General features: G+C 38.0%; 1 protein-coding gene across 2 annotated transcripts in view; it reads left to right on the forward strand.

Moving 5' to 3' along the window:
- Positions 1-8,259, forward strand: part of LOC145276868 (sorting and assembly machinery component 50 homolog) — a 394,045-nt gene extending 385,786 nt beyond the window's left edge. For both annotated transcript variants that reach the window (XM_080128269.1, XM_080128270.1), the window contains exons 13-14: positions 7,286-7,427; positions 7,742-8,259. In XM_080128269.1, the coding sequence (XP_079984395.1) occupies positions 7,286-7,427; positions 7,742-7,787 (188 nt within the window). In that variant the 3' untranslated portion in view covers positions 7,788-8,259. The remainder of the gene's footprint in view (positions 1-7,285; positions 7,428-7,741) is intronic.
- The last annotated feature ends 8,020 nt before the right edge of the window (positions 8,260-16,279 follow it).

Consider the following 16,279-nt stretch of genomic DNA (forward strand, 5'->3'; position numbering starts at 1 on the left):
AAACGCAGATCTTAGTCCTGTCTGTGATGCCACGATCAGACCACACTCTCTTCTCCAACCTTCCAAAAGCTATAGATGCCTTCTGAATTCATCTGTGGATTTCAGTGTCAAGACAGCAAGACAGCCATCCCTTCACAGAGAACTACCAAGGTACACAAATGAATCAACTACCCCCAGTCTAGCACCACAGACCATGATGTTTGGCTCCACGTATGACTGGCCCGGTGCAGGAGTTAACATCACCTTTGTTTTAGACAGACTGATCCTCAGACCAAAGGCTATCCATTATATGCTGCATATCAGTCTCAGTGTGTGACAAAAAACAGCATCGTCTGCATACAGTAAATTCTTGACCAAGACATGATACAGCTTGGTTCTGGCATTAAATCTTCTAAGATTAAAGATGCGACCTGTGGTTTGAAACTTTAACATGACACTCTTATCGCAATCCTGAAACGCATGAGCAAGTAGAGCAGCAAAATATATAGAGAAAAGAGTAGAGGCAGGAATATCACTTTGTTTGACACCATTGTCAACTGGAATTTCATCAGACGATTTTCTGTTAAACAAAACTCGAGCTTTCATTTCCCTGTGCAGTTCCTTGAATATTCTAATAAAGTTTGAAGATTAACCAGAGAGCATTCCTGTTGACGGTGGCAAATGCTTTGGTTAGATCCACAAACAAACAGTGGTATCTGTTGTTCAGTTCTCCTGGACTTGCCAGGCTGAAAAAGTCATATCCATAGTTCCTCTGCCAGACCTAAAGCCACTTTGTGACTCTGGAATAACATTAGGACAAACATCCTCCAGTAACCTGTTTAATAGAAGTCGTGCGAGAACTTTCCCAGCAGCTTCCAAAAGCATAATCCCATGGTAGTGGTCAAACATTCTTCGGTCCCTTTCCTTTAAGCAGGGTCACCAAGACACCATCAATCCAATTCTGTGGAACAGGAGCACCTTCCCAGATTTCCTCAACAAAACCAAGGATAGTATTAGCAATATTCACACCTCTAATTTTAAGAAGTTCCACCGGAACACTATCCAAATCAGGTGCCTTGCCACTGCTGACTTGTACGATAGCCAACTGCACCTCAACCAGATTAGGCAAATGATCCATTCTGAATATGATATCACATTGTGGTAGGCTATCAATTGCATCAGCATCTACTGCCGAGGGATTGTGAAACACATTAGTAAAGTGCTCTTGCCATCTTTTCAAGATATTTTCTGGATCCTTAATGACAACAGAACCATCTTTCGACATCAGGGAGATATTGAAGAGGAAGGAGGACCAAATACTTGGCACAGGAATCCATAAAATTCCTTCAAATTTTTTGTGTCAAACGCCTTTGGATCTGCTCCGTTATATTCATCCACCATTGGTTTTTCATTTTTCTTAGCTCACGTTGCAATGTGGTTTTGACCTCTTCGTATTGTCGCAAATTAGTTGTATGATCAGAATTATCTTCACGAAGTAAAGATTCATAAATTGTCTGTTTATTCATCAGCAACTGATTAATTTCAAGATTGTTGTCGTTAAACTAGTTCTTGTTTTTATCCCTCTTGAAACCAAGAACTTCAGCACCAGCAAAATAAACCTGTCTTGAAATTCACCCATGTACCATCAAATGCAAGATTATCAAGCTTTTCTGCCATACTCTTTTGAACTTCAAGCAACTTTAACTTGGCGACATCAATACAGCTAGGCACCTTAACGCCACTATGACAAACTTTCTTATGGATTCGTAGATTATACTTTCCTCTCACTAACTTGTCACACTCAGCACTGCACATGACACCAACGGTATATGCATCTCGAAGGTCACATTTTTGAGTTATGATGAAGTCAGTTAGGTGACCATGCTTTGAATGGCGAAAAAAAGTGTTACAGACAGCAAGATTAAATTCTGAACACAGCTCTAGTAGCTTAAGGCCATTAGCATTCATGGTACCGATACCATAGCGGCCAAGAGCATTCCAGGTCTCATAGTCTTTCCCAACACGGGCATTGAAATCACCAAGAATAACAAGTTTTTTATTAATTGGTGTAGATGCAACAACAGAGCGCAGAGACTCATAGAAACACAAGATGTCATCTTCATTTGCTTCAAGGGTTGGTGCATAGACTGAAAGAATAGTGATGAATCTGTTGTGTGAGAGAGGTGAACCTCCGTAATGGGGGGGGGGTCACCTCAGACAATCCATCGGTCCACTTCTTGTTCAAACTCCTTTCTCGCCCCTCCTCTGAGCGAATTAGTGTAGCACGCCACCCTGTTTGTCAGCGATTGCATTTGATGTTTCCATGCCCACTCCACCGTCGACTGTTCTCCGTCGAATTCGGCATGGAAGTCCTGATCTTTGATCAACATTTTTCTTTCCTCCACGGCCTTGTTGGTCCCTCCGGGAGCTTGCTCTATCACTGCGCACTCAGCTAGTCCGAACCTCATGTTGTTGCATGTGATGGTAACGCCTCAAAGTCGGCATATCACATCCATTCCAGATGATCGGTGACAATTGCATGGACCCTCCGGTGTTCAGCGATATCAATAGTGACGGTCTTCCTCCCTCGACACTTCACTCGCGACCCATCGAATGCCACTACTTCACCCTTCCCTTTCCATCTTCTGACCAGGGTTGTGTGCACCATGATAGTGGTACAGCCAGTCTTGATCAGGGCCATAACTCCCCGTCCTTCCACCACGATCTTCTGCTTGGGCATCTGCTGCGAGTGCGCCACTATTCTCGAATCGGGGCAGCCGCTGGCGCATCGGCTTCCCCCTTGCCAGTTTCCCGAACTCGTGCATTTCACCGCTAAATGGCCTCTCTGATTGCATTTGTAACATACTGTTCATTGCAAGAACTTCCTGCAGTCTCTTCTTCATTCAAAGCATGCCACCTTCGGGTTCGGCAGACTCCTGCCCACATCCTGCTGTACCGTTGCTGTTGTCCCTCCAAACTCCGTGGGCTGGGTGCTCACCAAGATCTTTGCAATTTTGAGCAGCTCACTTACATCCAGCGTCTCCACTCCCGGGACCTGCTGCAAACGTTTCAATATCTCTTCCAGGAACCCGGTAATGAATGTCATTTTCACTACACGACTCGTGGCATGTCCTCTGATGCCCGACAACTCAACCAATCTCCTTATCTCGTTCGTGTAGACATCAACAGATTCACCAGTCCACCTCTTCTCCTTCAACTTATTAAAGGCCTCGAAAGGCCCCTCTGCAAAAGCTTCGATCAGTCGACCCTTGATGGCATCTGCATCACCCTGTTCTCGCTCGCTGAGCTCCAAATAGAGGGCCAACGCGTCCCCTTCTAGAAACAGTGGTATTACTGCGGCCACATTGTCCAACTTTTGAATCCTTGCCACAAAGTCCACTTTTTTAAGCCACGCCACCACATCACCGTCACCATTAAAAGGTTTAATCATGATGCTTAAGCCAGCGTTAGCCATCGCCGAAATAGCTTGAACCTCCGTAATGGGGGGGGAGTCACCTCAAACACACAAAAAAAGGATTATAATTTCAGAAAGAATCTCCACTCCCGTTGCGCCTACTCTCCTGCCAGATATGGAATCTCCCCAGCACCGAGAAATGAAGCTTGTTTTGTAGTTTCCAACTTCACGCGCACACAAGATTATGCGAGAACGCACGTAATAAAATGCTGGCCGCCATCTTTGTTTTTCCTTTTCTCATCCTGAACTCACTCGCTGAGCATCCACGGTAAGACTTGTTTTTTCTTAGATTCTAACCACAAGAGGAGCACAAAGTTTCATGATGCGGTCACAGATACTGGAAAGAAATTCAATAGTATCAACCAAGGATGTTTTAATCGCAAAACCGACTCCACCATTTCTACGGATACCCTCCGGTTTACCAATCCAGAAGAGAGTGTAGCCTGATGATACCACTAATCTATATATCTATAAAAGTGTAAGTGTCTGTCTGTCTGTGTACATTTCCCTACATAATAACACTGTCAATTTGCAGTCTACAGACTCAAAATTTCATATACAAGGTATTGAGATTTGGGAAAATCCTTGTAATCAGTTTTCGGCCAGAAATTTGGCTGTTAAGGAGTCAAAGTTCAACGATTTAACCTTTGAGAACTCTACCAAACTCCTCCGACAATTTTGGGTCTAAATACTTTAAATTTTAGATATAGGTTCCTTGGACATGGATCTAACTTAATAACTTGAGCCCAAAACAATAAATGTTAAGGGGTCATAATAGGGGTCAAATTTTTTAAAATTTGACCACTTCGGTCTCTACCAAATTATTCAGACAATTTGAAATTCTACATAAAGGGTATTCAGAGATAGGGTAAGCTTTTTAATCGGTTTGGGTGGAAAATTTGAGTTACCAATATATAAATGTATGTATGTTTGCATGTCTGCCTGAAACTTTTTACAAGATCAGTATCATTTTGAAGTCAACCTTTCAGACGACGAATATCGAAAAATTGGCTAAAACCTTAATATGTTCACCTTCAATTGGGTACTTTTCTACAGGGGGGTTGCTTTTTTTTGCCGATATTTTCCAAAGTAATCCTCTCGTTTTGATTGTCTAGCCTTAATTAAAATGCATGTCATTTCCGGTTTGGCGGTGGTCGTAACAGCAAAGACGTCACATTTTTTTTTTCTCATTCTTTTCCTCCTTGGCGGTCCAGGTTCGAGTCTACCATCCTACTACCAGTTCTTTTTTTTTTTTTAACACACACCTCCAAACACCCGGGCAATGCGGGGCACCCATGCTAGTATATATATACTTTAAACCTGCATATTATTGCAAACATGGAAAGAAAAATATATGACACTTGCATCTTATTTCAAACATGGAAAGAAAAATATATGACACTTGCATATTATTGCTAATCTGGGAACAAATATATACAACATCTTGCATATTATTGCAAAACATTGGGACAAGTAGATATGACACCTGCATATTATTTCAAACATAGGAACAAATATATATGACAACTGCATATTATTGCTAATCTGGGTACAAATATATATGACACTTTCATATTATTGCTAACCTGAGAACAAATATATTTGACACATGAACACCATATTATTGCCAACTTGAGAACAAATATATATGAGACGCTTGTATATTATTACTTACTTGGAATAAATACATATGACACTGCTTTCTCCCTCCAAAAAAAGAAAGTAATTCTTGGGTGGATTGTCTTATGGCAACAGAACATGACATTTCTCTTTCTCCTCAAAAGGAGGAAGTAATGCCTGGAAAGATGGCATCATGATTGCACTATTAACCCCTTTGAATTGAGATAGTACAGTTTAATAGAGGTAATATTATAAGCAGAAAATAAATCTCTATTAATAATGAATATCTACAAACAGTGTTTTATTAATTTCATTTTATTTTTTAAGTTTTTTCTTTTTAATAATAAAATGACTGCAGAAATTCCTCTTTGGTATTGTAAGTTTGCAGATGCCACATGCAAATTCAGTACATCTAGTCTGATAGCCAATATCTTATGTAGCTTTCAAACATCATTTAAAACACATTCAGTTGTAATAATAAAATGCTACATTGCATCCAACAGGCAAAACCTTTTCAATCGCAATGTCTTTAGACTATTTTTCTCTCTAAGTATTTACTCCATCCTCTGCTACCAGTTGTCATCGGTCTAATTCTACATTTTCCACAGATTCTGTACTTACACCAACAGTAATTGCTTCATAGATACATTTACATAACATAATCTTTCGAATTTCTGATTCATAAATAATAAAGTCTCTCTCTCCTAATTCTGTCTATTCTGATTGGCTGAGCTCTGATAATTCTCATATTCCGGAATCCACTTATCGAATGCTTAAAATATGGCCTATAGAGACATATTTTTTTTCGGGCATCACTCATTACAGACATGTAAGACAGACAAATGCAAGAGAGAAAGCATCTTTAAACAAAAGGTTTCCCATTTACTCGCTTGCTTTTGAAAGCTGGTTTGTCACTACAAGATTCTCCAACGGCGACAACAACAACTACAAATAAGATTCGCCTTTCTCAAAACATCAACAAAATTAAACACAATGCTTGTACATTGATGCGTTTTTTTTTATTATGCGGCAAAAAAAAAAAAAACAGAAATTGACTGAAAAAAAAAAACGCATAAAAATTTCCATTTTTTTTTATTATTATTATTATGCTAAAAAGATTTATGGAAGTTTACAAGCGTTAAATAACCCATTTAATGGCATTTTTTTAAAAGATAGTTTGCCCCTATAAGATTCTTCTACAGTGACGATGACTGTATAAGGTTCTCATTCTTCGTAATCATTGTCTTGTAGATGCCATGTTTGTCAAAACATCAACAGCATTGAGTTCTTTTACCATTAAATACATTGCATGTACATTGATACATTGTTTTATATTATGCCGACAAAAAAATTGAAATAGTTGGCTTCCAGATATTTCCGTTTTTTATTATTATGCCGAAAAAATGACTGAATTTATTGATTGACAGAATTAAACCAATTTTATTTCCGCTACACATTTCTTTGAAAATAGATACCCTCGTTGCATTTTTTTTATTATTATTATGCTGAAAAAAAAATATGGAAGTCTATTGAACAAAATAAACTACATAAACTCCTAAATATTTGCCCTTTTTTATATTATTATGCGGCAATAAAAATAATACAAACTTATTCTTTGTTAACAATTTTATTTATGCTTTCTTTTAATAAAATTCCTTAATTTTCCTTTTTCATCGTAACAAATAATTTTAAAAAAGACGTGATTATATGCATCAGTGCTACAGCACAGTACATTCATTTTGGCCGTAGGTGCCAGTGCCCGTGGGCTAGCAGTGGCTCACACTAACAACCATAGTTTGGTTGTTTTTTTTTTTGTTTTTTTTACAGGTGGGGTGGGGCATAGTTCCATTGTGCAATGCCAGTAGACGGGTCTTGCTAGTTTTAAATATTTTTCATCCCAACATAAATTATTTTTTACTAAGTGCTGCTAATTTTAAAATTTCCCAATTAAGTATTGATATTTTTTTTTTTTTTAGATAATTTTATTATATTTTTGATTTAATATCTTCATTATTCATTGTTGCTTTGTATTCTACATTTCATTGAATGTTTAACAATGGCAGTTGCTTTTGATTCTACAATTATATAAATTATTAACAGTAGTAGTATTACTGTTACTACTATTTTTTTTGTGTATTTTGTTTATTTTTCTCTTTAAAAATAGAATTTATTTGCAAGATATATATGTTTTAAACAATTATATTTTTTTAGGTGATGGTGTTCAAGGTATTATAAATGGTGTTAGTGATAATTTCAGAGCTTCTTATGGTGGTGGAATTGTATTGCGCATGGGACGAGTAGCACGTCTCGAATTGAACTATGTCGTTCCCATGTATGTTAGCCAAGGTGATAGGTAAGTATAATTAATTGAAATTTTATTTTGAAATAATTTAAAAATATTATATCATTGTAGAATTCTTTCAATATATTCTTACAACTTTTAATAAATGGAACTGGATTAAAATTGAATGTTTTTTCTCTTTACAAAATATGGCTGACTGAAAAGCAAGCAACTTTCAGTTCCAATGGAAAAAGACTGAAAAGCACTATAATTTCGAAAATGATATGAAAGTGAATAATCTCCTGAAGAAATGAAAACTAAAAAGGACAACAGATTAAATATGGTGTCATTATTAAATTTTTTTTTTTTTTTTTTTCTATTTTCAGTGTAAACCCGGGTTTACAGTTTGGAATTGGATTTGGATTTTTATGATACATTTCAACTTCGAGCAAAGTGAATGTTCAACAGTTGCAAATTGTGAAAGAGAAATATCACAGCCAACTTACAAGTGGCCTTCATTTTGAATGGACAAATTCAGTCTGTTTTCAATTGAATTTCACCAGCAATCATTTCAGATTGATGAAATTAGAAAATATTTCCTATATTTACATCTTGCATGACATTCTATTTTCTCTATTTTACAAAACAGAAAATGTGATTATGAGTTGCTATTTTCAATATGTTACTAATTTGTTTTAGACTATTAAAGTAGCTGGTAATATTTTTTTTATTGTATAAAATACACTTATATGAATGATTCTTGCTAATTGTTGTTATCATTGAAATTAACTGAAGTTTGCAGCTTGGCATAAAGAAAAAATAATCCTATTGAGAAAAATTCTTATTTAATAAAATTGTAAATATCTTTAAAAAAAAAATTGAAATAAAAAATCTTAATTCTTTATATTTGTTTTTGATACATCATTATTTTTCAATATATGTGATTGATACATCAGTAGGATTTGAAACAGCTAAAAAAAATATGGTTGTGCAATGTCCAAATTCTTTTCTATTTGTGTGTTCCTGTGACCTACTGATGATTAGCCCTAACCATAATTGAACACAATTGTGTACAGTTTATTTTTTCTTGTTATCTTGCTTTCTGATTTGTCTGTGAATTATGGCAAATTGGAGGCTTTTGAACATTTTTAACAGAAAATGTAAACCATTTTCTGACTAATGTTAAGATTGGATCAGATTTTTCCTGGTCTTTTTCAATTTCATTTCAGACTTTTTTATGTTTTGATAACCCGACTTATTTATAAAGATTCAGAAGTTATTTTCACATTGAGGAGAAGGCTTGTGTGATTTAACTCTGCTGGTACTTTTTTGGTAAGTTCTTGAAGAATTTTTGAGGGGTATAAAAAGATAGAATGATTAATAGTAATTAATGGATAGAGTGAATTTTTTTCCAATTTACATTTATAAAATGAAGTGAACGAAGAGAACGTTCAAAAAGAAAGAACTGCCACAAATAACAGATCACTGATGGTGCTATTAATAAAAATCTATAATTTTTATTAAGTACTAATTTTCAAATGGTATATGTCAAAATTTGAACCCAATCAAAAGTTATTTAAGTAAAGTAATGATTATTTTAAGTAAAGTAATGATTAAGTAAAGTTACTGTTGCAAATTTAAAAAAAAATGGAAAAAATCTTAATTTTATCAACATGCATTGCTTTCTGATGTGGAAAAAATACTGTTCAAGCAAAGTAATGGCTTAATAATTTTTATTTGGATTCTGTTCTGTCAGAAATAACAGTTAAGAGATAGTGGAGCATATAGGGTATAAGGACTCCAGGAGAAACAAAAACAACAGCTTTCGGTTGACATTGGTGGATACACAAAACATCTGAAAAAAAACAAAAAAAAAAAACAGTTTTTCTGCAAGATTGTTTTTAATGTAGGGCGCTTTTTTTATACATTTTTTTAAAAAAATTAACAATCAAGGGATTATTTTACATTTTTCTTACTTTTTGGTAGGCATTTTAATTTTTAAATAAAATCGATTGTTAATATAAAGAAAGTTTTATTTTAAGAAGATAGGTGGGAGGGTAATATTTATTTTTTTAATGCGGGGTACAAAACTTGGGGGCAGGGGACAGAATTAAGAATTTAGATTTAAATCTTTTCTGTTCTTGGTGTTATCATGAGATGAAATTAAAATTGACTTTTTTTAAAAGATTTGTACTTTAAGCTTTTAAAAAATAATATTGTTTTGTATTAAAAAGTACACAGAAAATATATTTTTCAAAACTGTCCTTGACCTTTTAGCTAGGAGCAAAGTGTAGTATCTGTTGTGACACTACATTCCATCTTTACTCTCCTTGGTCAGTGACAAGGAAATCCTTCAAGACTGAGTGGGGAGCTGGATTTTCCCTACATTAAAAACAGACGTTTTGCACAGTCTACCTCAGTGGGGAAACCAAAAGTTTTTTGTTTTTTTAATCAGGATCGGTTTTTAATGTAGGGAAACTTTTAATGCAGGGAAAATTCTGTTCCTCCCAAAATGGTAAATAAAACTATGTGATGTGGTTTTATTATGCATAAAAATTTCTTATGTCAGGAAGGATTTTCACTTCCATAACCGAGGACAGAAATAATCAAAATCCTAAAATTCTTAATTCCAACATCAGTTTTTAATGTCCACCCTCCCAAAACACTGTTTTGTATCCCACATAAACAATAAATATTTATTCCCCCATCTTGTTCAAATAAAATTTTCCCTATACAGTAGAACCCCGGGATACGGCATTAAAAATTAGTAAGAAAATACAGTACAGTATTTAATATACATGTATATAATCAAATAATAAAAATAATACCGTAAATACCGGAGTCAGAAAAATATTGTATTCCACATTGTAACCTAAAACACGAATCCTACGGCCACTGTATTCCAGTGTTAACGTAGGCGTGCAGGTCTAAGAAAGAAGCTTTGCTCATGGAATCTATGTTTAGGTTTAGGCACAGATAAAGAGTGGGGGAAATTATTAATAGTGTTTTCTGCTAGACGGGTGTTTCTTGTGAAAGTTTGGCGAGGGGGGACCACGAGCACCTGCCATGAAAATAACGATAAAGCAGAGACAAACTCGCAACATCTCTTCTGTGAGAAAGAGGTTGCAAGGAAGAGAAAAGGACATCCCTTATGAGGCTATGAAGTCTATTTTAAACTCTATCAAGGCAGGATAAGTCATTTCTAGCAGCTCCTGCCTAAATGTGGCAACAGTATTCCATCCTTGGACATACCTGGCTCTTATATAGATAGAGAATTGCATCAGCAGTGAGATATTTACTGGATCGATAGAAGGATCCCACCATTTTTCCAGCAGCCTGGGCAACGGATTTAATGTATGTGTTCCATTTAAGATCAGAAGTAAAGGTCAAGCCCAGAAGCTTGTCAAAACATGAGGCCTCCCCAAGACAAGAGCCATCCATCACAATTGATGCCAGATGGTGATCAGAGCATTGATGATGTAAAGATAAAAGCTTGGTTTTAGATGCATTAAAAGTAACAAGCCATCTCTTTCCCCATTGTACCAATTACTCAAGGTCAGAGGAGAGAGAATCGGAGAGAACTTAGTTGTTTACGGTCTTAGATGTGCCACCATAGATAGTAGTGTCATCAACATAAATGTCTATGAATCATGTAAGGATGTGATTTGGAAGATCATTAATGTAGATCAGGAAGAGAGTAGGGCCCAGGATGGACCCCTGAGGGACTCCACCTGTGAGCTTTTGATTTCATCAACCACTACTCTTATGAACCTATCAGAGAAATGATTTAATAATTGAGAAGACATTTCCAGCTATACCGTAGCTGGAGATCTTGTGAAGTAAACCTTTATGCCATACTTTATCAAAGCCTTCGATATGTCAAGAACAATTGCCCTAGAAAGGTAGCCTTTTGTTTTTTTTTTACAAGGTGGTCACCACTTATCAAGGTCCGGAAGCCACTCAGGGATAAGGGTTAGTGTAAGTACAGTACGTTTGTGTGGATATTTAAAGTGTCTACTTAAGGAGGCGGTTCATCAGGAATTTTTTAACGTTGGACTTGAAGACATCCAAGTTGTAGTCAGGAGGGAAGCAGGCAGACGGAACAGAGTTCAACAGGCGTGCAGTTCTAAGAAAGAAGCTTTGTTCATGGAATCTACATTTTGATTTAGGCATAGATAAAGAGTGGGGAAAGTTTTTGACAGTGGATTCAGCTAGACTGGTGTTTTTTTGTAAAAGATTGGCGAGGGGGGAACCAGAGATTGGAGTTCAGATGAGTGTTACATAAGGGAGGGAGAAGAGGATTTGACTTGGACACTTTACTTGAGGGATACTGGTACCCTGGTGATGACGTGCCCATTTTACTAATGAAGAGAAGAAGTTTACGACGATGAGAGAGAGAGATATTACGAGTGTTAAGAGATGAGAGAACGGGACCCAAGATCCCTTAAACCGTTTGTCTAGGAGTTAGGACACTTGTGTGTATTTATGTGTTTGAATTAAAGAAGATCCATACCTGGTTCTGCTGCTCTGGGAGAGTCTTCATCTGGGTGGAGCTCTCTTGCTGTTTTCGCCGGAATACACAAGATGAAGACAGATGTTGGGTTTTCAACCTTTTATTCTCCCAGGCATGATCTGCAGATGCTGCCATCGACGGTCTCCACTGTGGGTACCTACCACGTCCCACGTCTGAGGCGTGCATCTCCCCCCTTACTTAGGAGAGAACCATTTTAGACTTCTGCTCGGCTCGGCATTTTCTGAGAGACTCAACGTTTCACCAACCTTGCCACGTAGCATCACATGACATCCAGTTAGATGAAACGTCACTTCCTGCAACGTGGATTAACTACAAAAATATCTCTCTGACCTCCTCCCACCCTCCCCCTCTCTCTCCTGATCTACTATCTAATAGAGACACAGAGAGAGAAGATAGAGAGAGTATGAAAGAGCCAGAGAGAGAGAGAGGAGAGATGCTCTTTAACACGAGCACCTGCCATGGAAATAACGATAAAACAAAGATAGGCTTGCAACGTCTCTTCTGTGGGAGAGAGGTTGCTGGGAAGAGAAAAGGGCATCTCCCACTAAGCCATGAAGTCTATTTTGTACTCTGTCAAGGCAGGATAGGCTGTTTTTAGCAGTTCCTGCCCAGATATGGCAGCAGTATTCCATCCTTGGACATACTTGGCTTTTATATAGATAGAGAATTGCATCAGTAGTGAGATATCTTCTGGAGCGGTAGAAGGATCCGACCTTGGCAACAGACTTGATGTACGTGTTCCATTTCAGATCAGGAGTGAAGGTCAAGCCCAGAAGCTTGTCAAAACATGGGGCTTCTCCTAGACAAGAGCCATTCATTTCAATTGATGCCAGATGGGGATCAGAGTGTTGATGGTGTAAAGATAGGAGTTTGGTTTTAGATGCATTAAAGGTAACCAGCCACATTTCCCCCCCCCCTGAACCACTCGTTTGAGATCAGAGAGAGCTTTGTCATTTATGGCCTTTGATGTGTTGCTGTAGATGGTCGTGTCATCAGCATAGATGTCAACGAATGATTTAAGTATGTGTTTAGGGAGATCATTGATGTAGATCAGGAAGAGAGTTGGGCCCAGAATAGACCCTTGAGGAACTCCAGCATTAATACTGCAGGCCTCTGATTTTTGTCCATCAACCACTACTCTTATGAGAAATGATTTAATGATAGAGAGAATATTTCCAGTTATACCGTAGCTGGAGATCTTGTGAAGTAGGCCTCCATCAAAAGACTCACTAATCCAATGAGATATAACTGTAAGCACATCTGCTGTAGATCTAGCAGAACGGAAACCATATTGCGTGTCACTAAGAAGGTTATTTTTGCTGAGATGGTTGATTACTTCTGTATTTAACACAAATTCCAGCAACTTACTCATGACGCACAGGAGACTTATTGGCCTGTACTGAGAGGGAGATGAGTGATCACCTGAATTCTTACAGGGCATACTGATGAGATTTTCCAGGGTGATGGGAAGCAATTCTCCTTAAGACAACGTTTAAACAGTTTTGTAAGTATGGGTGCTAGTACTGGTTGAAGTTTTTTGAGTACTATAATTGGAATACCGTCAGGGCCGGTTGCTTTACTGGAATCAAGGTTTTTGATTAGCTTGGCAACATCATGTACAGATATTTGTATATCACATAGCGTGTTTTCTGATACAGGAAGAAATATTGGGAGTTGGCAGCCTTGGTCACAAAGGGTAGAATTAGCTGCAAAGTTCTTGGCAAAGAGTTTGGCTTTGTGTGATGCTGACGAGATTACCTCAGGTACATTGATGATAGTTGGGATAGAGCACACGCTTCTGTTCAGGATTCTGTTTGCTATTTGTCAAAACTGGTGGGAACCAAGCCGCTGCTCAGCTACTTTGGACTTGAGGGACTGAGCATACAACTCTCTTGCGTTCTTTATTACTTTCTTACAATGGTTGCTGGCAGTCTTGAAAGCAGCTTTAGTCTCAGTACATCTATTACGTTGGAAGTAGTGGAAAAAGTGATTTCTATGCGCAATGGCAGCAGCACATTCTGGAGAGAACCACGGCTGGCTGTTAGGTTTTTGCTGGAATATTTCGAAGGTATGAAACGGTCTATACCTACAATTAACCATTCCATCAGGTCTGATACTATAGACGACATATCCTTTTTAAACATGGAACGCAGAAGTAGATCTGATATAAATGTACGGAGCTATCCCAGTCTGCCATAGAGTATCCATATACTGTACGATGGAGAGGTATATCTGAGGACTTATTACATTTAATTTTTATCTTTACTTATACAACAGAGTGGTCGTTCGGAAGATCCAAGTAGAGACAGAACGGAAGTTGAACACAGTTCAGGGTAAGTTGTAAGAAAAAGGTCTAGGAGACTTGCATACTGGCCGTCAATATCAGGCACACGGGTGGGTTTGTGAACAATCTGAGTGAGGTCATAAGCAATGGAGAAATCATGACAGAACCTCCCCTCATCATCGGTCTTGTTTAAGTGAGTTAACCATTCCACATTGTGAGCATTGAAGTCTCCACAGACATGAGCTGAAGGATAAGCAGATAGGACTTGGTCAATTTTCTCAGATATGCTGTTGTGGGGGCGATAGAGAGCAAATATAAATGCAGTAGTTTGAGCAAGTGCAACCCGGACGCACATATAGGTAAGTTAGGATCTTCTCTGGAGATGTCTCTACCACACGGAAAGCCATCTTTTATATAGGCACATATTCCATGCCCATGGCGATTTTGAGGGTCAGATTTGGAAGTTAAATTAAAGTATCCTTTAATTACAAACTCATCTAGGGAAGTAGTCTGTCCAATGCCAGTTTCGCTTAGAAATAATATGTCTGGTTTAGTCTCCTGTAATTGGGTTTCAACCTCTGGAAGGTTATAACATAGACCCCTAATGTTCGAGACGGAGACATGGTAGTCGGGGTTTACGTTAGAAGTTGGAGATCCGGTGTATTTTTTATTGAAACTTTTCATGATGGAGTTTTGGGATTTGTGAACTAAATTTTTTTTTTTTTTTTTTTTTTTTTTTTTTAATTACATTTTCACCCCAAACAAGGCACATTGCCACTTTGATGTAGGGGGCTACTATTAGGGACATAGGCTACAGGGGTACTAGGTGGGGAGTTGGGCAGCAAGATATCGGTTCACATTACACTTGAACTTCTGCATGTCAGTACAGTTGGGGAAGCAGGAACCTGGCAGGGAGTTCCAAAGTCTAGCGATTCTGGGGAAGAAACTACTGGAGTAGAAGGTTCTCTTACATCTAGGGATCTCTACTGTGAAGGGGTGGGATTGTACTGTTGGGTTTGTCGGGGGTATTTACGTAGAGGGGGTACAAGTGCTTGCAGTTCGTCAGAACATACACCGAGATGAGGGATGCTACATTGCATCAATGGGACAGAGGTTGAAGCTTGGATGATAGTTCAGGACCTATTAGGTTGGCGACTCTCTTTTGAACCTTGTCTAGGAGTGAGAGACTAGTTACAGATGCACCGGCCCAAATATGACAACAATACTCCATACATGGGCGAATGGTGGCTTTATAGAGGTACAGGATACTTTCAGGGGTCGGTAGCTTTCTAGCACGGTAGAGAGACGCTACCTTTTTCGCAACGGTCCTGGCAATGCTCTCAATGTAATTGTTCCAACTCATGTTTCCTGTGAAAGGAGTTTAAAAGATGTGCTTTCAGATAAAGAGTCTTTGGCCATTGCTATTGGTGGTAGAGAAGGTTTCTTGTAGTTATTGAAGGAAACAAGTTTAGTCTTGACAGCATTGAATGTGACCATCCATTTTTGTCCCCATTCCACTACAGATTGGAGGTCATCCTCTAGTGTTTCTGCCATTTCTTTAGATATGTGTTCATTTGTTTTCCTGTCGTGTCTGTTATAGAGCGTGGTGTCATCAGCATATATACCCATCTCACAGACAATTTTATCAGGGAGGTCATTTATGAATATTAGGAATAATAGAGGTCCAAGGATAGACCCCTGAGGCACTCCCGCATTTATATCATATTGTTTAGATGTACGGCCTTTGAGGACAACCTGGATTTTTCTCTTATCTAAGAAGGATTTAATTATGTTAAGTATTCTTCCAGTAATACTGTATGATCTGATTTTCCTGAGAAGACCTTCATGCCATACCCTGTCAAAAGCCTTAGATATATCTAAAGCTACCGCTCTACCCTACCCTCCTTTGTCAAGTGAATGGTATATACGCTCAGAGATTATAGTTAGAATGTCTGTTGTGGAATGGGCTTGCCTAAATCCATATTGTTGGACGGTAAGAAGTTTAGCATCTGTAAGGTGATGGACTAGAGCGTGGTTAATTATGGACGCAAATATTTTGGCAAAAAGTGGGAGGAGGCTAATGGGGGTGGTAATTTGCTGGGTCAG

The sequence above is a fragment of the Euprymna scolopes genome, chromosome 5 (genome assembly GCF_053919585.1).
Source record: "Euprymna scolopes isolate OS-2025 chromosome 5, ASM5391958v1, whole genome shotgun sequence".
Classification (NCBI taxonomy): domain Eukaryota; kingdom Metazoa; phylum Mollusca; class Cephalopoda; order Sepiida; family Sepiolidae; genus Euprymna; species Euprymna scolopes.